The following is a 27868-nucleotide window of genomic DNA, read 5'->3' on the forward strand; positions in this document are numbered from 1 at the left end:
CCATAGTCGCCTTTGACTGGACTTAACCGCCCAAGGGTCATTTACCTTGACATAGCTTGTGAACCTGTAGGTGATGGGGAATGGACAAAGAGCACCAAAATTTGGAGCTGGGCCTGCCTTTAAGCTTCTTTAAGGGACCACTGCCTATTCTGGCTGCAATTCTATAGCTGCTTACCTGGGAGTAAGCCCCATTGAACCCAGTGAGACTTACTTCTGAGCAGACATGCAGAGGATTGTACACATTTGGATGCTCTATAGAAATGTGAAGGATTAATCAATGGGATTTTTCTCTGAGCACCACATACAAACATGTATCAGCCAACTTCTGGGACACCAGCTCCCCTTGCACTGTCCACTCCCTGAATTGTTTCCATTGCAACTGTAGCTTTAAGAACTGGTGCTAGAGTTTGCTTGGTTTGTTTCTACACACACCCGGGCCCATCTTGCAATTAGGACAGTAAATCGGCTGGAGGGACTGTTTTATTTGTCATTCATCTTGCGTAAGCTGTTCTGCGGGTGTGGTCAGCTGAAGATAAAGCTAATGCTTAAAAATAAATAAATATGTAAGAGAGAGTCTAGAACAGTGGTTTTTAAAGTGTGTTCCAAGTAACACTCTGCTTCTTGGAATTGTATGAAGAGAAGAGATGGAGGAGTCTGGTTTTGGTTTGTGTCACTTAAACAAGCTTTTAGTCATCAGTCCAGTCTGTCCCATTTCTGCACTAATATGCAGGGTTTCTTTTTGGGGGGGAGGGGACCCTCTCCATCTACATATACATATTTGAATATGTATTTATATGTGTGTTTTCTATCAAAATATGTATCTCCATCCACATTTTACATGTTTAAACTGCTGAGAACTACACTCTGACATTCAAAACACTGCAAGATCTGTTGGATAACTAAGTTCTTATCAGGATGTTAGTCTGAGAGGTGGAAATTCACATATGAAGTCACAAAAACTGAATGCCTCAGCCATTGCTAATCAGGAGTTCCTCTCTGAAGAGCCAGATTTTATACGTCACTTCCTCATGCAGGGATCTGGGGTGGGGCAACCCAGAGTTACTGGGTTATTATTATTATTATTCTGTGGCCTGGAGGTAGACTGCATATTCACATACAGTGGTACCTCGGGTTACATACGCTTCAGGTTACATATGCTTCAGGTTACAGACTCCGCTAACCCAGAAATATTACCTCAGGTTAAGAACTTTGCTTCAGGATGAGAACAGAAATCGTGCTCCGGCGGCGCGGCAGCAGCAGGAGGCCCCATTAGCTAAAGTGGTGCTTCAGGTTAAGAACAGTTTCAGGTTAAGAACGGACCTCCAGAATGAATTAAGTACTTAACCTGAGGAACCACTGTACTGCATTTTCCACAACTACATTGTGCTCAAAGCAGTCCAGAGAATAGACAATTTAAGCACAATGGCCATCAACAAATAAAAATGTGCTACAGTGTACCATTCATATTTCAACAGATACCTCAGATGTGACAACTAGACGTGATCCAGGTGGTGTGGATGCCTGCACAGTTACAAACTGTTTACCTGTTCAGCATCATACTTAAACTAGGCTGGTGGATGTCGCCAGTATCCTTCACAATACATATGCAAAGACATTATCTAGCAGATGGACACATGTAGAAAGGGTTTCCTAAGGCTGCAGTCCTAAAACTTATCAAACATCTGGCGTGGGAGGAGGAACATACTTGTGAGTCCCTTCCTTCGAGAACATCAGTCTTAGGCTGGTGCGATTTAGAAATTGCAAATTAGGAAGGTTCACCTTGGAAAGTGAAATGAATCCATGTCTTCCTCATTCCTAAGAGGAATCAAATATTCCCCAATTAATTGCACTCTGTTGGCATTATGGTGCATTATGTTGTTTGTTGCATGTCTTGAAATCATAGAATTGTAGAGTTGGAAGGGACCACCAGGGTCATCTAGTCCAGCTCTCTGCAAGGCAGTGGGAATATTCTGCCCAACATGGGGCTCAAACCCACAACTCTGAGATGACGAGTCTCGTGCCCTACCGACTGAGTTACTTGGGCTGGCCTTGACTTTCAAGCATCTGTTGAAGCCCTTTTCATGTGGACTGATGTCTGCAGCTGTTTAAATTGCAGGCACTTTAATGATTACTGTATAGTTTGTGTTCTATGTTTTACTGTTGTACACTGTCCCAATACAGTGGTACCTCGGGTTATAAACACTTCGGGTTACAGACTCTGCTAACCCAGAAATAGTACTTCCAGTTAAGAACTTTGCCCCAGGATGAGAACAGAAATCGGGCGGTGGCGGCATGGCAGCAGCAAGAGGCCCCATTAGCTAAAGTGGTGCTTCAGGTTAAGAACATTTTCAGGTTAAGAACGGACCTCCGGAACAAATTAAGTTTGTAACCAGAGGTACCACTGTGTACATATTTGATTATACTTTTAAATAAAATAACTAACTAAATTTGTGTAGTTCCTCTTGGAAGGAGGAGGAGGAGGAGGAGGAGAAGAAGAAGAAGAAGAAGAAAAGCAGCCCTGTGCTTCAACAGGCAGGTGAAATTTGAAATGTCTCAAGGTAAACAGACTCAAGTGGAGTAGAGGGCTGACTATACAATCCGAACAAGTACAATAAAGAGGCCATTTCTGTCACATGTTTTGAATCACGTAGCTCACAGGAGTAGCATGCAAGTGTGGAAAAAAGCCAGATCTTTGGACTAAAACATAAATACATTGGTGGCAATTAAAAGTATTATTTATGAACCCCAAAGCCACTTCCCCAAGTGCATCTGAGTTGTTGTGCTTGCTCACTGCTCTCCTACCAGCAATTAAAATCGAGGTTAGCAAACCACGCTTATCCGCTTCATGCAATCTGTGGTTGATGAGGAACAGTTAATTCCAGTTTATGGAGAACCTCTGGCACCAAATGATTTCTGTTTGTGGCTACTCGTAACCACCACTCAGTCCCATGGCTGCCGGCGAAGCTTTCACCCTCCTGCTTTGGAAAACAGATTCTTTGGGACAATGCAATGACAAACAAACTTCTAAATAAAAAGGTAAAGGTAAAGGACCCCTGACAGTTAAGTCCAGTTGCAGACAACTCTGGGGTTGCGGCGCTCATCTCGCTTTCAGGCTGAAGGAGCTGGCGTTTGTCTGCATTCAGTTTTTCCAGGTCATGTGGCCAGCATGACTAAGCTGCTTCTGGCGAAACCAGAGCAGCGCACGGAAACGCCGTTTACCTTCCCACCAGAGCGGTACCTAGTTATCTACTTGCAATTTTTGGCATATTTTCGAACTGCTAGGTTGGCAGGAGCTGGGACCGAGCAACAGGAGCTCACCCCATCACAGGGATTCGAACCGCCAACCTTCTGATCCGCAAGCCCAAGAGGCTCAGTGGTTTAGACCACAGAGCCACCCGTGCCCCAAACTTCTAAATAGCATGGATGAATTGGTTTGTGTTAACCTGATGCTGACTTGATAGCCATAATGATATATTTTTTATGACTTCCAATAATAACAAAGAAGATAAAAGTTTGCATTGCTCCTTCTACAAAAGTTCTAATTTCAATTTTGGATCAACCTGTCATATTTTAAAATATATGCTCCCTCCATTCTTGATAATATGATCTTGGAGTTTACTATAATCTACAGGTGTGCAGCAGCAGAGTTTAAGTAGAGCTGTTCTTGCATTTAAAAATCTGCCGGCTGCAATGCTATGGACACTTACTTGGGAGTAAGTTCATTTTAATTCTGAGTAGGCATGGTTGGGATTGAAAAAGTCAAGTAATCACATGGGCATAGCTTGCAGTCTAACACACATTAACCTAAAAGCAAGTGCCATTGAACTCAAAGACTTACCTCTGAGTAGACAAGTATGGGATTGCACTGTTAGTAGGTTAAGCAATTACTCTTGCATACAATTACAAACAATATTCCCATAGCAAAAGATCCTTTGTTTTTTATTTAAATATAAGTAACAATCTTATAAGAGGCATTCTCACCTCTGTGGGAGAGATTGGTGGGGGAGCTTTTAAAAAATAATAATGCTTGCCACCTGCAGCTTTTATAAATATTTGTATTAAAGCAGTTCTTTTAAAACTGCTTGACAATTAATTGGGGCACTTTTATGGTCCACCAGTAAATTTCAGAGAGATTAACCTAACCGATAAATTAGTTAAAGCTGCAGCCCTGAGTTTAAGGTTTCATGTGTAACTGAAACTTGAGCAACATAACTTGCACAGATCATTTTATAGCTATATATATATTAATAATGCTAAAATAATTGTGGCAGGCTGTGTGAAAGGCAGTAATTTCTAGAAATGAGTTTGGCAGTTTGTTTGTTTTTAGCAATCCAATTCATTCATTTCCCTCCTGGGGGGGAAACGGCTGCCAGCACCATTCTTGGTATAGTGGTTGTTTGGCTCCACGCTCTGGAAGATCTTAGGGCAGTCAGCATACAGGACTTTCAACACCAATAGTTGTGTAACTGGCAGACAAGGATTGGGTGCTGGAAGGATTTTGGGGCTCAATCTCATTTTTTAAAAAAGTAAAAAAAACATGTTAAAAAATTGGAACTCGGTTTTCTTTCCTGGAAAAAAAAGACACCAACTTCCTGAATTTATTTCTTATTAGAATGCTGCCATCTGGTGGATACTTCCACAAAGGGAAAACACATTCAGTTGATTGATTATGTTAAGGATGTTTGACTTTCTCCCCATCATACAAATATCACATAACAGCTCAGGAAACCTCTTCTCCTGTTGAGGACTGCATTAACTTGGAGAACAGGAGTACAGTGGTACCTTGGGTCCATTCTTAACCTGAAACTGTTCTTAACCTGAGGTGCCACTTTAGCTAATGGGGCCTCCCGCTGCCGCCGTACGATTTCTGTTCTCATCCTGAAGCAAAATTCTTAACCTGAAGTACTATTTCTGGGTTAGCGGACTCTGTAACCTGAAGTGTCTGCAACCTGAAGTGCCTGTAACCTGAGGTACCACTGTACTCTCAGAGACCACAGACTGGCAGACTGGAAAAATAGTTCAGATTTAACGCATATGGAATAACAGACTGCCCTGCTTCAACGTTCACCATGGCTATCACAGACTCCCCAAGCTGATGGGGTCTGCTTAGATGTAAGCCCGGCTGGTTTCAACGAGAATGCTCTCAAAAGCCTTGGAAAGACCTGTCAATGTTTGTTCTCTGTTTCTCCTTTTGCCAATGTCAAATTTGGCTCTACACATTTTTGTAGCAATTTGTGATTAATTTCTTTTTAAAATCCTCATGACAATTCATCAGTGTTTGGGTGTAACTTTCTCCTAATAAACACATGCATTGCTATTATTTGTGCAAATGTTTTAATTTCTCTTCCTTTCCCCTTTTGGTGTTTTTTTTCTTTTTTGGGGGGGGGGGGATTGGAATGACTTTTGCCTCTTGAACTATGGAGAAAAGGTTGAAACCACTGTTGCAGCCCTCATTTAATATATAGGCCAGGCCTACACATTTCTCTTGGGAGGGAATGACTCATTCCTGAGGTGCTTTTCTTAAAATAAAAATAAAAAAGAGGAAGAGAAGAAGAAAGGTTTGAATAGCCACAGCTGCTGGGGAAATTCCATTCTATCTAAAGTTCGCCACCAGACGGAAATGCAAGGTCTGTGCACCTTTTAGGAAGGAAAGGGTATAATCTACATCAGCTTCATGTCTCCTTTGTGAGCAGGAGAGCTTGGTCTGGCTCCTGAAATATTTGAGTCATTTTCTCCTCCTCCCCCCATTTCTTTTTTTCCTGCTTGACCCAACACATCCAGTCTTAGAGCCTGTAGTTTGGGAGTTAGAGACCCCCATCCGCAGGGCCATTTCTAGAAAGTAATGACAGGGAAAATCTGTTTGACCCCATAGTAGGGATGGGGCAGAAATTCAATTCAGTTAGCATTTGTGCTTTCTGAAACATTCAGTCCTCATTCAAAACTCATGCTTCTCCAAATTTTGCATTGCAGTTCTCCAGCCATGGAATGGGTACAAAATGCATAAAGGTAAAGGTAAAGGGACCCCTGACCATTAGGTCCAGTTGTGACCGACTCTGGGGTTGCAGCGCTCCTCTTGCTTTATTGGCCGAGGGAGCCGGTGTACAGCTTGACTAAGCTGCTTCTGGCGAACCAAGGCAGCGCACGGAAACGCCATTTACCTTCCCGCCGGAGCGGTACCTATTTATCTACTTGCACTTTGACATGCTTTCAAACTGCTAGGTTGGCAGGAGCAGGGAGCGAGCAACGGGAGCTCACCCTGTCGCGGGGATTCAAACCACCGACCTTCTGATCGGCAAGTCCTAGGCTCTGTGGTTTAACCCACAGCGCCACCCGCGTCCTGCATACACTAGGGTAAAACATACTATTTGCACTGTTGGGGGGGTGTATATATGTAGATCTCTCGCTCTCTCGCTTGCTCTCCTCTTAATGGGGCAAAATATACTTGGAGGGGTTGCAATTTCCATTTTGGAAAATGGCACAGCAGTAAAGTGACGGTGTTCTTGCATCATGTCCTAATACGGACCACACACACCCAGCTGTTATTTGCAAACATGTAAAAATGGGTGAGTTGCATTCAAACATCTCTGTTGCCAGGACTAATTTGGAGGATGTTCAGAATGGGTATATAGAAATTTGTAGGCGGGTTTCAGATGAAGGTGCTGGAACAAATCATAATATTCTTTGAATGGTAAGAAATTTCACAGGCAATTTATATAGGATCCATCTTTTCATGAGGAGAGAATACTGGAGAATAGTGATACCTTTTAAAATAAACTGTTTATTTACATTTTTACAGGCTGAACCGATTTTATAGGCTGTAACAGCATTCTTGGGTGACTTACAAGGAGAAATAAAACCATGTGAAATTCAATAACAATAAAAACAAAGAAGTATCAATGCAGTCACAGAAAGCAAAAGTAGTTTAAAGCTAAAACAGATTAAAAGGCCTAGAAAATAATATTATGGTTTTTGGCTAGCACTAAATTCACTCCAAGGCAGGCACCAACCAGGCAAGCCACTCTGGGCAGGGCATTACACAGCCAGGGTGCCACCAGTGAAAAGACCCACTCTCTTGCAGTGATAAACAAACACATAAACAGTGCTGGTCTGCAAGCAGTATTGTTTCAGCACTTTAGAAAGAGAGCTGTGCTGAATATACCCGAATTTTGAATTTTGGGTTGACAAATCAATTTTCTTTTTCTGCCAGCGAAAGAAGAAAGATTTCATGATTATTTGCTTTGTTTTCCTGAATTAGTGTGATCCCATTCATTGAAGAATTAACTCAATCTTTTTTTAATCCATGCCTCCTTTTCTCTGCTATACAAATCTCATGCTCCTCTTCAAACGAGGCTCCTTTATTTCATTTGAACTTCTAAAGAATTTAAATATCATGGAAGCACTCATACCCTCCTTCCCTTTAGATCCTCATGCACCCCTCATTGAGAAACACTGGATTAAGAGAACAGAATGAAGTCATACACTTTGTAGCCAATCTGCTATTTGATGACACCAACAAAAGCATGAGGTGAGCAGAAGATCAACTGAATGTATATAAACCAGTGATCAGGAAGGAGCCTGATTGCTATTGTCTTGCACCATTTATTTTTTGTTCAATCTTATCAGCAGCGGCACGAAAGCGAAGGTCTCTCAGTGTGGTGATCAAAGTCTTATAAGCATCTTTCATCCCATGTTCTTGGTACCAACATTCCAACAGCTTTATTTTCTGCTCAGCGCCATCATTTGGATTATCCTTCATGATCACATCTATGCGATTGGACGTCACATTCAGTCTCCGAACAAAAGCCATGACTTCTGAGTGCCGCATCTCCTCTGCAATAACAGGAATGTGAGGGAGCAGATCAATATCTAGAAAGGAAAAATGGGGGAAATGTTACACACCATCCAAATCTCCAAGCAGAGAGAGAATCGAGGGGTTCCAGGTGCTTCCCAGGGTTGGCTTCCTTGGAATGAAGGTCAGGTGTCTTTAGGATATATGGTTTTATTTATGCTATATACATAGCAGCTAGGTGAGGGGGTGAAAAAAGGCTCGTGCATTAGTCAGGAGGGCACCACAACATTTTTTGTTCTTGCAACCTAGCTCATTCTTTTGGGTTGCTGTTGAGGACATTTAATTGGCCAGAGAAGCCCATTGTCTTGCAAAGAACCTTGTCCAATGAGTTCAGCAACAGATTTTGGCCTTCACTGTGTGTGGGGACCCAAGAATTAGAAGGTACTCGGGTAACACCCAGACTTACCCCCTAAACCCACAACAACATATTATCTGCATAAACAGGTAACTCGCAGCTTATGCACATTTAACTTGCACTCATTCATCTTTAAGTGTTTACCCAAAAAATTGTGTTTGTTTGTTTGCTTTTTTTTAAAAAAAAAAAGTAGGGAGAAAGGGGGCAGGTTCTGGGGGAAAACACTTTGTCAATCCCACCTGCCATTGAACCTAATGTGTTTTGATTATACTTGATTTTGGCTTTACATGCTATCCCCAGAATGTAACCCCCACATAAATTGAGAGTTGCCTGTTTAATATTTTCCTCAATTTTACTGTCATTTACATATATGACGCCTATGTAAAGCCATAAATATCTCATTCCAAGGAGATACTGTCTTCTCATGTGACTGCTCCACCTCCATTTTTACACAGCTTGGTAGTGAGTTAAAGGTAAAGGGACCCCTGACTGTTAGGTCCAGTCATGGACAACTCTGGAGTTGCGGTGCTCATCTCGCTTTACTGGCCGAGGGAGCTGGCGTACAGCTTCCGGGTCATGTGGCCAGCATGACTAAGCCGCTTCTGGAGAACCAGAGCAGCACACGGAAATGCTGTTTACCTTCCTGCCAGAGCGGTACCTATTTATCTACTTGCACTTTAGACGTGCTTTCGAACTGCTAGGTTAGCAGGAGCAGGGACCGAGCAACAGGAGCTCATCCCAGCGTGGGGATTCAAACCTTCTCAGCGGCAAGCCCTAGGCTCTGTGGTTAAGACCACAGTGCCACCCATGTCGTATAGTAGTTACACTTGCTTAAAAGTGTCCCTATAACAAGAATGCTTTCTCCAAGGCGATACATTTTTTTCCTCTTGCGGAAGTGTGTGCTTTCAAAGCAAACAACTACCTTTCTAAAACCTGGGTTGATTCAGCAATGCTATTCATCCCCCCCCCCCCTCCCAAAGAAAGAAAGAAAGAAAGAGGGGGGAGAGATGGTTACATATGTCTACCATGCGACATCTAGCTCACTTATTAAAATTTTACATGACTTTTATTATTAATTTAATCAAAGTGAGATGAGAGAAAAGCTGACAAGGGTGCTATAGAAAATTTCATAGAAGCTCCCTAGACAGCTTTACAAATGAAAAAGAAAGCAATCAAGTGACCAAAAAATAGCAAGACATGTAAACCTGTCTCACTAGAATCCATATCTAAATATGTAATACTAAATCCTGGCCGACAGTGAGTGGGCTTCATAGAGAAGGGAAGCCAGTGCCGCATCAACAGCCCTGGCACTTGTGCTGATCGGTTGGAAAAATGTCGTTGGCTACCCCAGTTCCCAGATTGGGCCACTTCCTATCATGTGATGGCAACAGAGTCCAGACAGGGTCCATTGCTGGCCCTATTGCACTCCACCCATCAGGCTTCAGCAAATCTGATCTCTCCCCCTCACGCCAGACTGCCAGTAATAGATAGATAATAAGTTCTTACCAATGTCTTTTATTCATTGTTCACAGAGAGAAGCTTAGAAATGTTGCCTCTTGGGGTAATGGCATTGCACCAAATAATCTCCTCCCCCCTTCCCTTCTTAATCGTCAACAGCCCCACCCCCTTTATGGTGGCTGCTTAAGGCCATTTGCCTCTTAGCTTTCTTCTCTCCCACTTTCACTGCTCGCTGGGTTCTGGGAGAAGGTGGGTCTGGAATGCTTTCTAATGATAACGTGTCAGCCAGCTGCTCTGGCTCTGCTCCTCCCCCCCCTCATTATTTCTCATCTTTGTCCCTCTTCTATCTCTGTGCAAACCACTGTTGTAAATCAATACTGTCTTCCTCTTCTCTGGAAGGTTCAGAAGGAGGGGGAGGCGGTCTCCAGCATTCCTCCTCAGTCCAGTCCCTGACAACCACTGAACTGTCCAATTCTAAAAAGAATGGTCTTATCCATATAGTGGAAGACCATTAGACAGCCCCTGCTTTCCTCTTCTCTCTGGAGTTCCATAAGTGATGACTACCAATAAGGTCCTCTACCTATTCCTGATAATGTAGATGAAACACATAGGAGGCCTTATTGCAGGTTTGCCTGTAAGGGGTCCTTCAGATAAACTTGTCCCAAATGATAAAGAGGTTTAAAGATCGCCACAGCACTTTGAATTAGGTCCAGAAACAATTGGAAACCAGTGCAGTTCCTAACATGCTCCTAAGAAGGCAGCTCCAGTTTATAATTTAGCTGCCACATTCGGGACCAGCTGAAGTTTCCAGACTCTGCTAAAAGTAGAGCATACTGCAAAAGTCTGTGCTGTAACTAAGATGATACCATGGCCAAATCTGTGCTATACAGGCAGTGGCAGAGCAAGCCGATCGGGCGCCTGGGGCTGCGTGTGCCCTGCACTCAGGGGCGGGGCCAGCCACCCACAAGACAGGACGAGCCAGGCCAGAACACTCCGTGGGGCCTCCGGAATCTGCCTGCCTCCTCCCACATAGTCGCCCTACAGCTGGGGGGAAGGCAGCGGGCGGACCGTTTGGGGCAGACGGAGCCAGCGGATGCCCAAGCTGCTGTGTCACTCCCTGGAGAGACGCTTGGCTCAGGCATGCTGCAGGCCCCGCGGTGAGTGCCACCTGGCGTTTTGTCACCCCCCCTCAGTGGTGACACCCGGGGTATCCTGCCCTCACAGCACCCCCTTCCTCCACCCCTGTATACAGGCCAACATGCCTATGCCCTTTTAAAATGTGGTGGGTTTTTTGGGGGGGGGTTATTGGGTTGTTTTTATTTTGATTATGTATTTTGTGCTTTTATATTTTGATTTTATTCTGTGAACCACTCTGAGACCTCCGGGTATAGGGCAATATATAAATTCAATTAATAATAATAATAATAATAATAATAATAATAATAATAATAATATCATCATATATATATTTCCATACCTGGATAACGGAGAGGCTCCATTTCCTCTAAGGGCAGCTTACAACATATATACAAAAACAAAACATCGAACATTAAAAACTGTTACGGCTAAAAATTGGCCGCTGTTTCTTTAATGCTAAAAGAACTAAGTCAGCATGTGTCAGCGGCCTACAATGACTCATGCAACCTTTCACCAAATTGTACTTGTATATATAGAGTGGTCAATGTTAGTATGGTGTTGGGTTGGTTGGATGGTAGAAAGCTGGTTGTGTTTGATGTGTGTAAAGCTGTCGATCGTGGTTGGAGGAGACTTTTTAAGAATAAAAACAGCATTCTGCAAAGTACTCTTCCTTAAGGACTCTTTGTGCCAACTAAGGTCTGAACACTAGGCAAAAGAGTAAAAAGGAGGTCAGAATTTTTTTCTTTTTTCAAACACTGTCAAAAACAAAATATCCTATACAAGCAACAAACCAATAAATCAATAGAAACCACTAACTACAACAACAATAAACAGTGCTACTGGAAAGAATTCCCCCCCGACCCAAATTAATGTAATTAATTTGGGTCGGAGGGAACTAAACATTTAACCAACACCAACCTGACAAAAATGAAACAGAGGAACCAAAATTAGAACTGTTTAAAACATTTTAAAACATTTTATCCATTTGTCCGAACCCAAGAATTGTTCCAGCAATGTCCCAGTGGCTTCCCAGGGGCCTCTTTTAGCTCTTCAAGGTGAGTCTGGGCCCCACCCCCTAGGCCAGGTGCAAGGCCCCTTGCAGCAGGGGCACAAGACCAGCCACCTTGTGTCTTATTGATACATCATCTAACACAGGAATAGCCAATGTAGTACCCTCCTTTCAGCCCCAACAAACACGACAAAATGGTCAGGGATGATGGGAATTGTAGCCCAGGAACACCTGGGGAACACCACATTGGCAAACCCTCATCTAACTAACACAAGGTTACTCATGGCATTTAAATACCATTGACTTCAATGTGATCTAAAGAAGCATTTAAATACATCTATGGCCAAATGATGCACAGAGGTCCATCAAATTGTTCCATCTTCTGATTAGATTAATAGTCAGTTTGTGATGAGCTTTGCAAAAAGGCACATATGCTTATTGAGCCCAAGAACAAGGATTATTACAGGACAAACTGTACCTGCCGTATTATGTAATATAGGTAAAGGTAAAGGTACCCCTGACTATTAGGTCCAGTCATAGACGACTCTGGGGTTGTGCACTCATCTCACTCTATAGGCCGAGGTAGCCAGCGTTTGTCCGCAGACAGCTTCCGGGACAAGTGGCCAGCATGACTAAGCTGCTTCTGGCGAACCAGAGCAGCTCACGGAAACGCCATTTACCTTCCCGCTGGAGCGGTACCTATTTATCTACTTGCACTTTGACGTGCTTTCGAACTGCTAGGTTGACAGGAGCTGGGACCAAACAACAGGAGCTCACCGCTGACCTTCTGATCAGCAAGCTCTAGGCTCTGTGGTTTAGACCACAGCGCCCCCTGCGTCCCTAGATTATGTAATATATGGTTGTGTTAATATCTTCCTTTATATTGACGTCAGCAGCTTTCAGACTCTCTCCATTTCAGTGCTTGTATGAACTTTACTATCATTATTTAGATCTGAACTATGCCTTCAGGTTGGGTAAAAGTGGGGGGAGCGATAATAATAATAATAATAATAATAATAATAATAATAATAATAATTTTATTTAAATGCCATCCATCTGACTGGGTCACCCCACCCACTCTGTGTGGCTTCCAATAAATTAAAACACAGTAAGACACAGTTCAGTTCATTATTTTTTTGTTTTCAATACGCAACTCAATGTACATTTTATTTTATTTTTTGCAACTAACTATAAAACTCAATTAAAATAAGAATGTGAAAAAGACATACACATATCTAGATCAAAAGACTTTGTTATGTGGCCAGCTGTAATGTGCTTTGAATTTACTATATAACCAGGGTTCTGATTTTGGTCTAGGCCAGTCTGGCTTTTTCATCATTGCCAGCACAAAGATAAGCAAAACTATTTTTCATCTAAGGAAAAACATTGTCCCCTGTTTTCTTTCATACAATATTCCTTGGGTTATGTTTATATATTTATTTCATAAAATTTATATACCATTTTATTGTAAATGTCATGCATTGTATTCAAAATAAGAAAGGATACTCACCATTCCATTTGCCTCCTCTTTGTTATTGTACTCTCCGGTTTTCTTCTTTTTACGCACTGCAGCCACACAGAAAAGAACTATGATTTGTTTGTTTTACTACATTCATAAAACAACAGGAGTAGCAACAGGAAGGGACATAGAATTCTACATCACTGGCTAGAAGTACCCATTAGGGCTGTGAACCAGATTTGACCAAAGTCCATATCCCAAATTGTATCGGACTGATTTGGGTGGATCAAGGTTTGGGCTGGATTGTGATGAGACAGTGCCAGATTGTCTCGAGTTGGGTTGGCCCACCTGCAGTGATCTGAGATGGTCAAAAGGTAGGGGGAGTGGTTTTTGGGTGGCATGCATATTTGTGGTACGACAAGGTTAAAGCACATAAAGCATTTAAAAACCATATTGTCAGGAAAGCATTGTTTAATGTTTGGATAAGATACAAAGACTTACTGGAAAATAAAACCCCAAGGTGGCTGTCACCAATGGAAGCAAAGGCTCAGAAAAAGCTCAATATGGAGGCCAAATGGCCGAAATATTGGGAAATATTGGAACAAGAAGGAGAGAAATTGAAATTGCAGAGTTTTGAGAAATTAAAAGACAAAGTGCGAGACTGGCTTCATTACTATCAAATAAGAGAAGCCTATAATTTGGATAAAAAAATTGGCTTCCAGGTGGAAAAATCAAAATTGGAAACTGAACTGTTAGATCCCAAAACTAAGATACTTTCAAGAATGTATAACTTGCTGTTAAAATGGAATACGCAGGATGAAACGGTTAAATCTGCAATGATTAAATGGGCACAAGATATTGGTCATAACATTATGTTTGCTGACTGGGAACAGTTGTGGACCACCGGTATGAAATTTACGGCATGTAATGCCTTAAGAGAGAATATTATGAAAATGATATATAGGTGGTACATGACACCAGTCAAGCTTGCAAAAATCTATCATTTGCCCGATAATAAATGTTGGAAATGTAAAGAAAATGAAGGTACATTCTTTCATCTTTGGTGGACGTGCCCAAAGATTAAGGCTTTCTGGGAGATGATATATAATGAAATGAAAAAGGTATTTAAATATACCTTCTTGAAGAAACCAGAGGCCTTTCTCCTGGGCATAGTCGGCCAATTGGTGCCAAAGAAGGATAGAACTTTCTTTATGTATGCAACAACAGCAGCAAGAATACTTATTGCAAAGTATTGGAAGACACAAGAGCTACCCACCCTGGAAGAGTGGCAGATGAAGGTGATGGACTATATGGAATTGGCGGAAATGACTGGCAGAATCCGAGACCTGGGAGAAGAGTTGGTGGAGGAAGACTGGAAGAAATTTAAAGACTATCTTCAGAAATATTGTAAAGTTAATGAATGTTAAAATGATGTTTGGATTGAAAATAAGTGGCATTAGCAACAAAGTTAATAAGAATATGCAAAAATGAATTGATAAATGGATGAAAATATAGAGTTATAATATGTTAAGATATAGAGTTAAGATAAACGAAAGAGGGTAAGGATTTGCTGATTTGATTATTTAAATGGGAATACAAAAAGGGGAGGTGTGAGGGAGCCAAGGAAACAAGCTAATGAGTTTAAAGTTACAAAAACGGATTTGTTTTTAATTCTTTTTTTATCTATTTGTTTTTTGTATTTTGTATTTTTACCCTTCCTCTTTCTTTTTTTATGTATATTTGTATGTTCTCTTTTTTGTATTTCTTTTTTTATATATGACTTTTTTATTTTGTAAACTTATGTTTTTGTAAAACCTCAATAAATATCTTATAAAAAAAAGGTAGGGGGAGTGATGGATTACAGGGGGAAAGAAGGTGAGATAGGCAACCCCTGAAAACAACAGCATGAGGCTGTCTGCAAAAGGGCTTTCAAACAGCCCTGCACTGCGCTGTTCCCAGTAGCCTGCTTCCATCAGGTGAACAAGTCCGTGCAGCCAAATTGAGCAGTACTGAACCCTCTGCTCACCAGATGAGTGGGTGGTTGGATCCTGATTGCTGCAGAGGTCTGTAGTCATGGGGGGACAGGGTGGGAGGTGAGGTGACACAGAACCTCCTTCTTGCACCCCCTCCTGACTGTATGCTTAATCAGGGGTTTAAAACCTCGATTAAACAAGTTGTTTAGAAACCCATTTCCTGAAGTACAAAGACTACATTTCCTGCTAGCCCCATCCACCCTTGGATTAAAGCTGGGGACAAAAAAACAGATTGCTGGAATACCAGCTCAGAACTAAACCATTTAATGGTGCTTACTCCCAAGTAAGAGGGGTTAGGCTTGCTACCTTAGTTCTCTAGAAGTACGTTCACATGAACCTTGAGACAATCTCTCAAACTTTCTTAAACATGGCTGGGCATGAAAAGACCCATGTCTATGTTACATAAGCCTTAAGTACAACCCTCAAGCATGCATTGCAGGTTGCAGAATATTTTAGATAGTTTAAAGGTGCATCAACTTACCATACCACATTACCCCAATGACAATCACCACAACGACTATGCTGACTACAACGGGTGCAACAATTGTAGCTGTTTTATCTTGTACAATCTCTGTTAATTAGAACATTGCAAAGTTTCATACAGAATATGCAGATACTTTTCACCAATAAGCATTTTAGACTCTGCTTCATGAGGCTCAGCTTTGACACAAAGCCATTTTATGGGTAGAATGAACAAATGAAATCCAGCCCCACCACACTCAGTACAAAATGCAAACATCCCCTTAAATATAGTCAGGTTGAAAACAACTGACAGCCCATTCACACAACTGTTTGTTTCACTCTGTGGCTGTTGAGTTTTTGAGCAATCGATGCCGACTTTCACTTCCCACCCACCCCAAGGCAGAGTGGTGAGCGCTGTATGTAGGAGAGGTCTCAACCCCACTCCAGCCAGTGACCAGTGATAGGATGGCCAAAGTTTGGCTGACTGAAAACTGAAGCTGTCATGCATCTGAAACAGCAGACCGAAAGCCAACTCTTCTTTTGTAATCATTCCCTTGTTTAAGGTATATTTCAGAGCTAAGTCAAAGATCCCAACAGTTACCTGTTCTGTCACATCTGGTGTTATTGGTTTGGGTGCAACTTTCTAGAATTTTACCACCTTTACACCTGTGAATAAATTATTTGAAAACAATGGAAAGATTAGGTCATCTGTCAATGGAACAGAGCAAAATAGTCAATTTCCTCAAGTTATTGCTTTTTGAGTTTCTTATTATGATATAGGAATTTTGAAGTTCCTTTTGGAGGAATGTATCCTCCAATGACATTGTCAAGCTGGACCTCCCAGAAGCTGCAGTCTAGATCTTTTGACTTTCCAGCTCAGAGTCTCTGATATCAATGGCCAGAGCTGGAAGCTAGAACTTTATGTGAAACAAATAGAAGGCACTGTTCCACAGGCTAGGCCAAGGATATGGAATCAGTAGCTCTCCAGCTGCTGTCGGGACTCCAACTCCCATCAGCCCCTGCCAGCATAGAGAATAGCCAGGAACGATGGGAGTTGAAGTCCAACATCTGGAAAGCCACTGATTTCCCATCCTTAAACTATGCAAAAGCAAAAGAGTGGGCTCTTGGTATTTATATACCATGCCTGGAGTATCCAATACTTATTGCTAATGATGCACACCCTTATTCCATTCTGCTCCAGAAAACGACTTTGAAGCATAAGCACGTGCACTCTTCAGTCGCTTTCTAGGCTAGGTTCAGGTCCCTGTTTAGGTGAAACTTAGAGTCCATTACGGAGAAGCTGGAAAGTGTGGTTATGGTTGTACATCGTCCCTCACCATTGGCCAAGCTTCAGATTATGCTCCACTCCAAAACACACCCAGAGAATGGTTGGAAACACATGGAAGAAGAGCAAAGATGCCACCTAGTGTTTGGAAATTATTGTGCATTCTCTTCCTTCTGGATTTACTTATTTTATGGTAGTCCATAATGAGTAGCCTGTGATTTGGACAAAGTTTCAAATCAGACCATCGAGGGTTGCATTCCTATGAATACAGAGCAGGGGTGGTAAATCTGTGGCTCCCTAGAGGTTGATGGTTTGCATTGCTCGAATTCGGGGATCTGTATCTTTTATGGGAAAGTGCATACAAAAAATGCAGATTTCATGGGGGAAATACATAAAAACAACTATTTTGCAGGGGGAAAATATGATGTGCAAAGGGTGTGTTTCAAGAGCAGTGCCTAGAAAATCATACAAAAATGCATATTTAAGGAGCAGAGTGTTGTAAACTGTACAAAATGTGCACTGCAGGGAATATCGCATACAAAACTGTGTTCAATTTAAAGGATTCGTGCATCCCTAGTCAACCCTATCTCATCAAAGCAATAGATGTTTAGAACTATGGGGTGGATACTGTATATTTCCGAGACCACATATATTGGGAGCAGGTTCAGAGGATCAAATGCAAGATCTACAATTCAAAAATGCTTTAGATCCTGTCTCCGGTCCCTGTTTTTCATTCAAATTGCCCTTTAGTCAGTAACTGTGCAGGAGACTTACTCATCGCATGGATCACAGTGGCGGCATGGTTCAGAAGAATTGCAGAAGTAGCCAGACCTACATCTACATTTTATGTTCTGGTGGATGGTACAATTCTTTTCAACTTCGAAACCTAAAATAAATAGAAACATTTTATGTTCTGGTGGATGGTACAATTCTTTTAAACTTCGAAACCTAAAATAAATAGAAACATTTTATTAAATTATATATATATATATATATATATATATATATATATATATATATATGAATGAATGAGCTGGTTCTTTTTATAGTGGGCAGGTTTTGAAGACTCAGATGAATTGGACTGAATCTGAAGAGAAACAAAGCTGATTCCTGAAGGACTGTCACAAAAAAGAGGTCCATTGGGATTGTTGTGTTAGGTTTCCTGGTTATAATGCTAGTACTTCTTCCCCAGTTTCTAGTGTTCTGTTTACACTGCATTACCTATTGTGTTATGCCACCAAGGTGTGCTAAATTTCTTTCACACCAGTGGACTTTATCAGACTTGCTGCTACCCTCCCATCTTTCATGTGTATGTGTGCTTCTGTTCCTCCATGGAAATAGCAGGGAATAACTGCATGCTGGCCTACAGCCCAATGATTTTCTGGAGAACATTAGGAGACACTTCTTAATGGTAAGGGCAAGTCAACAACGCAACCAAGTACTGGTGGTCTTCAAGCAGAGGCTGGGCAGCCATCTGTTAGGGGCTGCTGTAGCCTTGTATTCCCTGCAAGGAAACAGATGATTGGCAAGACCCCTTCAGCTCTGTGATTCTAAATGTTCTTGAAGTTCAATGAAAAGCCAAAGGCTTGATCATATATTTAAGAGTCTTCAGTTGATGAAAATCAGGATATAAGCATGTTTTAACTTCTATATTGCACCCATTGTGTTCTGTTTTGTTCCATGTGTCTACATGTCTTCACCACAGCAGCACATAATGTTTAGCTGTTTTAATAAATAAGAGTCCTCTTCTGTTATTTGGTTCTCATCCCCTAGAGGCCAGTGTGTGCAATGGCTGCCACCACCACCTTACCCAGCATGCAATCTGATACATATACGGAGGAACATGTGTAGGGAGACAAGAAGCCTTTTCTCTGTGTTGTAGGTGGATCATGCACATGCTAGGCTTTCTGCAAAGACATGCACTTAAAACATTTCTCTCTAATGCAATATGCATAACAACCAATAGTTCTAGATTGCGAACATACCATGGAAAGTGTCACAGTGACCACATCGCAGACATTCAGGGTGATAATTGTAGTTATCCATATACTCTTCCCCATCTATGCATTTTTCACAAAAAGTTGTAGGATTGTCCTTTGTGCAACCTTTCCGTTTAGCAAAGGAACCTATTTTAAAAAAAACAAAAAAGCAGTTTAAACATTAAGATGGTGTGATTCACTTGAATGTCTCAGATTTCCTGAATCACTTTGTCTTGTTCAGCACCACCTAAGTACCAAATCATTGCAGGAACAATGCTAACCAGATAGTGATTAGGTTAAACAGGTATCCATTTCCAAACTATTTAATAATGTGACTTAAGTGGAGCTTGACAGAGTAATATTCAAACGCTTTCCTTTTAGATAACCTTATGAGAATGACACATGAAACGTGATGGTGATGGCAACAGAGGCCAGAGTTAGCACACTTATCTCGGCTGTAATAATAATAATAATAATAATAATAATAATAATAATAATAATAATAGTTTTATTATTTATACCCCACCCATCTGGCTGGGTTTCCCTAGCCACTCCCTCATGGGGACTAGAATGCCTGCACAGGGCTTCAATGTGTTTCCCCATCTGTATTCTGCTCTGGATGAGAGAGAGAGAAGGAGCATCAGTCTGGTTGCCTTGGCAATGAGAACCTAATTCATTTCCCTCTAACATTTACTGCCTTGTAATCAGGTTCATGCAAAAACAAAGTATAAAGCTGCCTGGAGAGGCTGAGTGTTCCATAGGGGTGAGCATGTTCCTAAAATGCACCCGTGTTTCAGCTCTCCACTATTGAAAGTGGAAATGCTTCTCAGTTATCTTACAATCATACCTACCGGGCTTACAACTATCACAGCAAAGATCTTGAAACTGATATTGTGTATCATTCCGACACCCGATAACATTCCGCTTAAAAATACTTTTCACTGGCCCAGGTTTCTTATGTGCTCTGGGCGTCATAGACATAGACACATTCTCATGCAATGGTCCAGGAGTAATAAAATCAAATGCCTATATGAGAGAGAGAGAGAGAGAGAGAGAGAGAGAGAGAATATAAATATTGCATTTCAATGCATTATGGCATTTTCCGAAAAGACAATAGTTCTCTTTGGATTCTGATAGGCAATAAAGACAACCAAATTGCTCCTTGTCAAGTTTTATTCATATGAAAATAAAGAACAAAGCAGATATACTCTGATGACAGAAGGGTGCACAGAAGGGACTGGAAGTTCTGAGTTTGTGGGGGGGCGGGCTTCCTTGTGGGTAATTTTGAGAATCACTCTTGGCTACTGGTGTGACCCCAAGGAAGATGTAAGCACCCCAAGGACATAGCTTAAGTTTTCCTTTCTGTGAGGAAAAATAGAAGAAGCAGCTGTTGGGATGTTGTAGGCCTTTCCCCATCTGGAAACCAGAGTACTCTCAGCTGTGGCTCCTTTGGTGTTTTTAAGGGCATGCTGTGTCTTAAATGCTATTTTAGAGCATAGTAACCTGTCTGGTATCATATTGAGTGTCCTTGCTTTGCAAGTTAATGTTGCCATTTCATTAAAAATCTATCTCCCATCAGCCCCAGGCAACATGACCAGTGACCAAGGGAGTTCTCCCCTCCTGAGCAGAGTAGTGAAGGAAGCAAAGGAATCCTGCACCTTTTACAATCATCCCTGATTACACAGTTAAGAAGGCCCGAATTTCCGTTCCGGCCTGTCCTTGTCACAATCAGTGCAGCTTCTGTGCCACTGCAGTTTAAATTCTGCCAGATACAGTGTTAGAAATCTAGTGCACCTGGCATGCTTCCATACCTCCCCCAAAACAAGATTTCCTGTTTCTGTTATCTCTTGAGCTTATCTGTAGCAAAACTACTACATAATGCTTGCTACAATAATAAGAAACTGATAATAATATGCTGCATTGTACTAAGGTGAGTGAAACAACAGAATTTCTAATCTTCATCATGTTCAGGGCAAATTCACACGATAGAGTCCAGCTGAGACTACCCTCCTTCAAATTGCTAAAGATGAGAAATTTGCATCTTTAAACGGTTCCTCAAGTGAAATGTGTCCATGTGTCTAGAAAGTTAGCATGACAGGAAGATCTAGAATCTTGTCCCTAATGCGCTAGTTTAAAAGAAAAAGGGAAAAAAAGACAGGGACTTTTTCTACAGAACAGAGCACATAAAAATACCATATCTAGCATGAGGTGGTGGTCCACAGGATGGAAAATTCTGTTACATTATTCTATTACATGAATACAATAACACTTAATGACTCATAGGTACTTTCTTACTGACTTGAGCTCAACGGCATATGCCTAGACCTGACAGTTACCACGTATCATCTTCCTCTCTCCTTCAAGTTTTTCTTGGGACTTCCCTTTGATTAATTTGTGAAGTAAAATAACTCAGTCAACCATAGATATTAAAGTGCATCGTGCTAAGAGCGAGAGATTTGTTGCTTCTCTGAAATATATTTGTGAATAATACATTCAGGAAGAAAGCTGAAGTCCCGACCAGTTAACAACAATGAGCAACTTCCTATTGACACAACTCAGCATTGCATTATAATAAACTAAGTATCCAAAGATTTTAACTTACCTAACCTAGTCGTTTGAGGGAAGGAAAAAACCACCATCATGTGCTGGTGATAGTTGCATAGCCAGATAAGAAAAGGAATTTACTGTACAGGCTGCATCCAATAGTTTATGAATTAATGCTTTTAATTTGTGGTTTTTTAAAAAAGGCTTTAATAATCTTTATTGAGGTGCAAGCTTCTCAAAGTACCTTCTTTTCCCCTACACAAGAGAAAAACAAACTGTTTCTGGGTCAGCAACCACGCTGTTCAAAACAGTAAACCAAACCAACCATTTGGGATACAGTTTCAAACCCTGCCACTCTCTGACTACCGTTTCTCATGCAGCCTTCCTTCAGAACTGTTGGCAAAAACTCTCAAAACAACAGACTGACAGAATGCTTCTGAATAAGAATGTTGTGGCTAGTAACAGGTATTTCAATGATTACAGGGAGGTGATATGTGGAGGAAAAATGACTTACCAGGCACAGGGTTAAGAGGCAGAGAACAAGCTTCTTGGCCATGTTGTTTCGCCGGCGCATGTAAAAAGAAAATGAAAGGAGAGCACTTCTGATAAACTCCCTCCCCCTTATAGTCAGCAATGTAAACACAGCTTGAAGGGCCGGTGACACACTCGGCTTTGGAGAGCTCATGCTATTTCAAGATAAGGAAACACCCTTCTGTGAACAGCTCAAGTCAAACGGACTTTGTCATGTCATTCTTGCAGTGAGCCAAAGGAATCTTTAAAGCATTTGCTGTTACTTGTGTCTTTGCCACTAGGTGTCCTGACACCTCAACTGTCAAACAAGTGAGCATTATGGTAGAAAGAACAAGGCTTTTTGAAAGCTCCTTTATTCTGGGTGTGCGGTTGCACTGTGCGCAAGGTGCACAAAATAGTGTCTCCAGCTTGCAAATGCGTACAAAGGCCCTCAAAGTTTTCCTGTTTAGCAATAAGAATTTGTACAGCTCGAGATGCAGCGCACGCTGAGCATTTCCCCCCCACAAAGGTTCTCTCTGGTTCAGAATGCAAAATATTGTTATGAGTTTGGGGGAGTGGTCAGTCTGGGTGATTCCTTATACCCTTCCAAACCTGTGATCCTATGCGTGTTTGGGGTGGCTTCCAATTATTGTAATAGCCAGGCCAGCCTTCTGATGAGGTGAGAACCAAGGTGATGAGCCATTAAGGGGGCTTAAGAGGCTTGGTGAAAGACGTCAAATGGGTGGGGGGCCCTCCCTCAACAGATAAATCCAGAAAGTTGAGTTTGTAGTGATGTGACTTAGAAGTAACAAGCTAGAAAGCAACATTTGAGCGGAAGTTTAGTGGCTATGGGAGGTTGTGGCTATGGGAGAAACAAGAACTGAGAACTTTTTGGGGTGTTAATGCTGTGCACCCCTCCATCACAGGCTCAGGTTGTATACATGTGTAAATAAACCATATTATATAAAAACACTGCAGTCTTCACTGTACGTAATTCCCAAAAGGAAACATGAACCCTGGGAAAGAGCACAGAAACCATAGAATCTCTCAGAGATTGGAGTGGCATGCAACAACATATTATCAAGCTGCACAGATTTTGCTGTCGTTTACTCTTGCTGTGGATTTTTCGAGTGCAACAATATGTCAATAAAACCATATGTCCTAAAGACACCACAGTCTCCGCTGACCTTCATTACAAGGGAATTGAACCCTGACTAATTGACTGAAACCCTTGGAATCTCTCACCACTTGGAGATAAGGATGGCGTGTGACAGTATGATCTCCCCATCAGTCAGAGTGAGGGCTAACTGAGTTGGTTTGGGAGACTAGACATGCACAAAAGTGCTTCAGTGTTAACTCCTTAGCCTTAATAAAACTCTTGTTGAGTGTTGTGATCTATATGACTAGCATATGACAAAGCAGCCTTTTTGTTTGGTTAGTGTTCTATCTCTCTTCGGGTTTATTGTTTCTTGCTAACAAAGTTTGCATGTGCTATGTAAACAAATTGTGATGTGGGAGAAACTGTGAAGTCGGTCATCACTTCTCTCATGATTTCTGCTACCCCAGTTGCTCTGTGCTATAAAATAACAGTTGTAACAATATGTTAAAGGTAAGTAAAAATGTATCGGTTTTATCTCCCTAAGTCAGGCACCCCCAAACTTGGCCCTCCAGATGTTTTGGGACTACAACTCCCATCATCCCTAGCTAACAGGACCAGTGGTCAGGGATGATGGGAATTGTAGTCCCAAAACATCTGGAGGGCCGAGTTTGGGGGTGCCTGCCCTAGGTAGTAGCAGTTGCCAGAACATTACCCAGTTCACCTCTACATAGTTCCATCCTTATTTCAGATATTGTGATATATCGGTATACAGTGGTACCTCAGGTTACATACGCTTCAAGTTACATACGCTTCAGGTTACAGACTCTGCTAACCCAGAAATATTACCTCGGGTTAAGAACTTTGCTTCAGGATGAGAACAGAAATTGTGCTCCGAGGGTGCGGCAGCAGCAGGAGGCCCCATTAGCTAAAGTGGTGCTTCAGGTTAAGAACAGTTTCAGGTTAAGAACAAACCTCTGGAACGAATTAAGTACTTAACCCGAGGTACCACTGTATTGCAATGTTTAGCTGGTGATATATCACAACACTGAAAACCAGACATTGCTCAGCCCTAGACACCACCCAAAGTCTCTAAGTTGGGCTTCAGCTACACAGCTCCAATCTCTTCCTGTAATCTGAAGCCACTCAGTTTGAGTACCCAAGCAGCCAGCACAGCTGAGAAACCACAAAAACCATTTTGCCCTTAAATGGTTCCTTTGGGGGGTAAGTAGTAGGTGATTAGGTCGAAAGACTCCTGCTCACGATGACACTGCAGCAGCTGGAGAGAAACTAAATGGAATATGTGTTTCACATATTATTATGTATCTTGTTTTAGCCATAAAACCATATGTTGAAAATTGTCATTGCATTGTTCACAGTAGAACCAGCATTTCCCCTCAAATAGCCCAAACATTCCCTTAGACTGGAAAAACAACAACAATTTGGCTTGATGCCTTAGTGTGCTCACAGCCAATCACTGCAACGTTAGCCTTAAATGTAAATGCCTTTCCATCTCAGAGTCTTTATTTTAGCCACAAGGCTCCCATGAATGTTCAGCTTTACAGAAAGAATCCCCTCCTGGTTTTCCCTAGTGTGAGCTTTGTACTACACCGTTGTCAGTTCTGAGGTAATTTTCTATCAGAAATGTAATGTTTTATATGTTGTTTATTTACTTATTTGAAACATCATCATCATCATCATCATCATTAATTTCCCCACCCTTAATCCTTAAACTCCAGGGCAGATTACAAGAATTAAAGCACAATAGTTCAAAACAGTTTTTTTAAAAAAATTACAATCACAGAAATAAGGTGGATCTTGAAGATATACAGCTCAAGTGTCGAAAGAAGGGTAAAGAGGTATTTTTTAAAATGAGAGCTATTTAAGAAGATGCCAGACGCACCGTTGTGGAGACGGAGTTCCACAACTTAGGGGCTGCCCCAGAGAATGCTGTGTCCTTGGCCACCATCATGCTGAGCTTCTGAGGGCTGTGGAACAACCAAAAGGGCTCCCTATGCTGATCTTGGCATCTGCGGGGGGTCTGTAAGGAAGGAGTGGGATTTATCGGGTATTATCAGGAGTCTCAGTCGTTTAGGGCTTTAAACACTAGTGTTAGCTTTGAATTGGACCCTGGGACAAACTGGCAACCAGTGCAGCTGCTTTGAAACAGGGTTTATGTGAGATCTGAAAGACATACATAATTAGAAAACACAAACAGTTTTCATCTGTTCTTAGTCTATTGTTATTTTAGCATTCTGAAAATTTTAAATTAGTCTTGTTAATTTTTCCTAGTGATAATTTTATTGTTTTATCTTTTTTTGTAAACCACTTTGAGGTGTTCTTTCTTTCTTTCTTTCTTTCTTTCAATCAATCAATCAATCAGGAGGTATAAAGTTTATGAAATAAATAGATAAGATAAAGTAGAGGGATATAATAAGAGGACATTTAGGAACATAGGACCCTGCCTTGTACGGAGTCAGACTACTGGCCCATCTAGCTCATTGTTGTCTACAGTGATGGGCAGTGACCCTTTAGGGTGTCAGGCAGAGGGTCTCTCCCCACCCTACTTGGAGATTTAACATGGGGCTTCCTGCACGCAAAGCAGATGACCAACTTCTGAGCTAGCTCAGGCCAGTGTGATCGTCCCTTGCTGGTTCTTGCTTTTTATCCTACGTGACACGAGGGGAATATTCATCCTAGACATCTGACTGATCTAGATTGCCAAATGGCTCACATCCCACCATTTAGAAGGCATCATAATACACTGGTATGTATCCTTTACCACTTTCATGAACTTGGCAAACCACAGTTTTTAGAAGATGGCAGCTGGGAGTAATAAAATGGCGGCCAGTGTCACTATCTATAGCAGGCAGATGTGTGCAGTTATTGTCTGAGAGTAGTATTTCAAAATCCAACTGCAGTTCTCCACATGACTGAACTACGTAGGTGCTGAGTTTTGAAATCATGCTCTTGTTTTTCTAATTCATCACAGGATGTGCAGTTGGGAGGGGGGAAGAAATGCACAAAGTTCTAAAAAAAAAAGAAAAAGCAGATACTGCTAGCAAGTTGTGGTGACTGAGACGCTAGTATTGCTCCTCGTGTACAATATTACAGCCTAACAATAACAGCAAAGGAGCATTTCCTTTTTCTGCTTTTTCAACCCTCCATTAATCCTTGGGGTAGTTTGCATCATTTGTTAAAGCACAACATCAAAAACACCAAAACAAAACAAAAAAAGCCTAACGGCACAGTCCTATGTATGTCTACTCAGCAAGAAGACTCACTGAATTCAATGGGACTTGCTCCCAAGTAAGTGTGCATAGGACTGCAGCCTAAATCTCCAAAAATGAGCCAGGCCTTCTGTATTATCTCTTATGAGATATTAATAGATTCAGGTAGGTAGTCTTCATTTCTTCTTCAGGTATCTGAAGAAGTGTGCATGCACACAAAAGCTTATACTGAGAACTAACTTTGTTGGACTCTAAGGTGCTACTGGACAATTTTTAATTTATTTATTTTATCTGCGTCAGACCAACACGACTACCTACTGGACAATTTTTTTAATTTTGAGATATTAATAAATAACTATACCAAGCCCTTCAAAAAATACATCCAAGAGCTAGGATTGCTCACGACTTCAGTGGCAGTTTGATCAGCAGATGCTAGCTGGTGATAAATGTCAGAAGAAATTTCATCTTCTGATTTCTGTAGACTGCAAGATAAGGAGGCAGTGAGGTCTGTGGAGCCCTAGGTTGGCACTGGCAGAGTTGTCACCGCTGATGTCCGAGAGCTTCCCCTAAACCCACTATTGCCTTGCTCTGCCCCATCAAGAGGAGCACAGCATTGCCACCACTGGGAAAATGCCACTGTTGGCATGGTTTGTGCTCTCTTTGTAGCACCTAATAGGGAAAAACAACTGAAAAGTATCCCCTCCCAGTTGCTATAAAGGAAGAGCATTTACTGTATGCGAAATGCAGACGCTCCAAGTGTCCCTATTTTCCAGGGATGTCCCTGATTTAGAGAAGCAGTCCCAGTTTCTGATTTGATCCCGGAATGTTTCCTTAGGACATCCCTATTTTTATTGGAGAAATGTTGGAGGGTATGGAGTTATCCAGCTCTTAAGCTGTCTGAAGGAAATCCTGTATAGGGAAGGTTTTTTTTAATGTTTAATGGATTATTATGTTTTTTATATATGTTGGAGGCTGCTCAGAGTGCTGGGGCAACCCAATAAGATGTGTGGGGTAGAAATAGTGAAATTATCATTATGGAATGGGACGTCCCTATTTTCATCAGAGAAATGTTGGAGGGTACGGGAGTGAGGAAGTCTGAGACAAACTTCTGTTTGTCTCTTTCCCTCCCTCCCCGCACCTTCCTCTGGATGTGTATCTAGTCTGCAGTGCAGCTTGGGCTTCCTTCCTTTTTGTCAGAGAGTCTACGTTTCCGTTTATACACCTTGCATTTGTGCTTTGCAGACACGCTAAACTATACGACAGTTGCAATAAATCAAGCTGTTAGGAGAGTCTCTTCCTCCCTCCCTCCCTCCCTCCCCCTCCCAAACTGTTCTGTGTCTCTTCTAGCCGTGTTTTAATAAGAACCTTGGTGACTTATGGTGAGGCAGCTGCATTTGGAAATCCTGTCAGCTAGCAAAATGACACGACACTTTCTAAATCAGAAGGGAGACAAATACATTTT

General features: G+C 41.6%; 1 protein-coding gene across 2 annotated transcripts; it reads right to left on the bottom strand.

Moving 5' to 3' along the window:
- Positions 1-6758: 6758 nt before the first annotated feature.
- On the bottom strand, positions 6759-22239 carry FAS (Fas cell surface death receptor). Of its 2 annotated transcripts, XM_083614218.1 has the most exons (9): positions 22085-22239; positions 19878-20052; positions 19033-19173; positions 17822-17933; positions 16364-16428; positions 15782-15871; positions 13319-13374; positions 11140-11176; positions 6759-7866 (listed from the first exon to the last, which is right to left on the bottom strand). In XM_083614218.1, exons 1-9 carry the CDS (start codon positions 22142-22144, stop codon positions 7583-7585), a joined length of 1020 nt encoding a protein of 339 aa, XP_083470344.1. In that variant the 5' UTR covers positions 22145-22239; the 3' UTR covers positions 6759-7582. The 2 variants fall into 2 exon arrangements, with proteins under 2 accessions (XP_083470344.1, XP_083470345.1); XM_083614219.1 differs by lacking the exon at positions 15782-15871.
- Between the last annotated feature and the right edge of the window lie 5629 nt (positions 22240-27868).

This window comes from Podarcis filfolensis, assembly GCF_964270895.1.
Source record: "Podarcis filfolensis genome assembly, chromosome: 5".
Taxonomy (NCBI): Eukaryota; Metazoa; Chordata; class Lepidosauria; order Squamata; family Lacertidae; genus Podarcis; species Podarcis filfolensis.

Bases quoted from the DNA above. Each gene is read 5' to 3' on its own strand.
- FAS (XM_083614218.1), bottom strand. From the start codon at position 22,144: ATGCGCCGGCGAAACAACATGGCCAAGAAGCTTGTTCTCTGCCTCTTA. The intron at 20,053-22,084 runs GTAAGTCATTTT...TCTCTCATATAG, and splicing joins GCCTCTTAACCCTGTGCCTG to GCATTTGATTTTATTACTCC. The intron at 17,934-19,032 runs GTATGTTCGCAA...TATTTATTTTAG, and splicing joins TCACTGTGACACTTTCCATG to GTTTCGAAGTTGAAAAGAAT.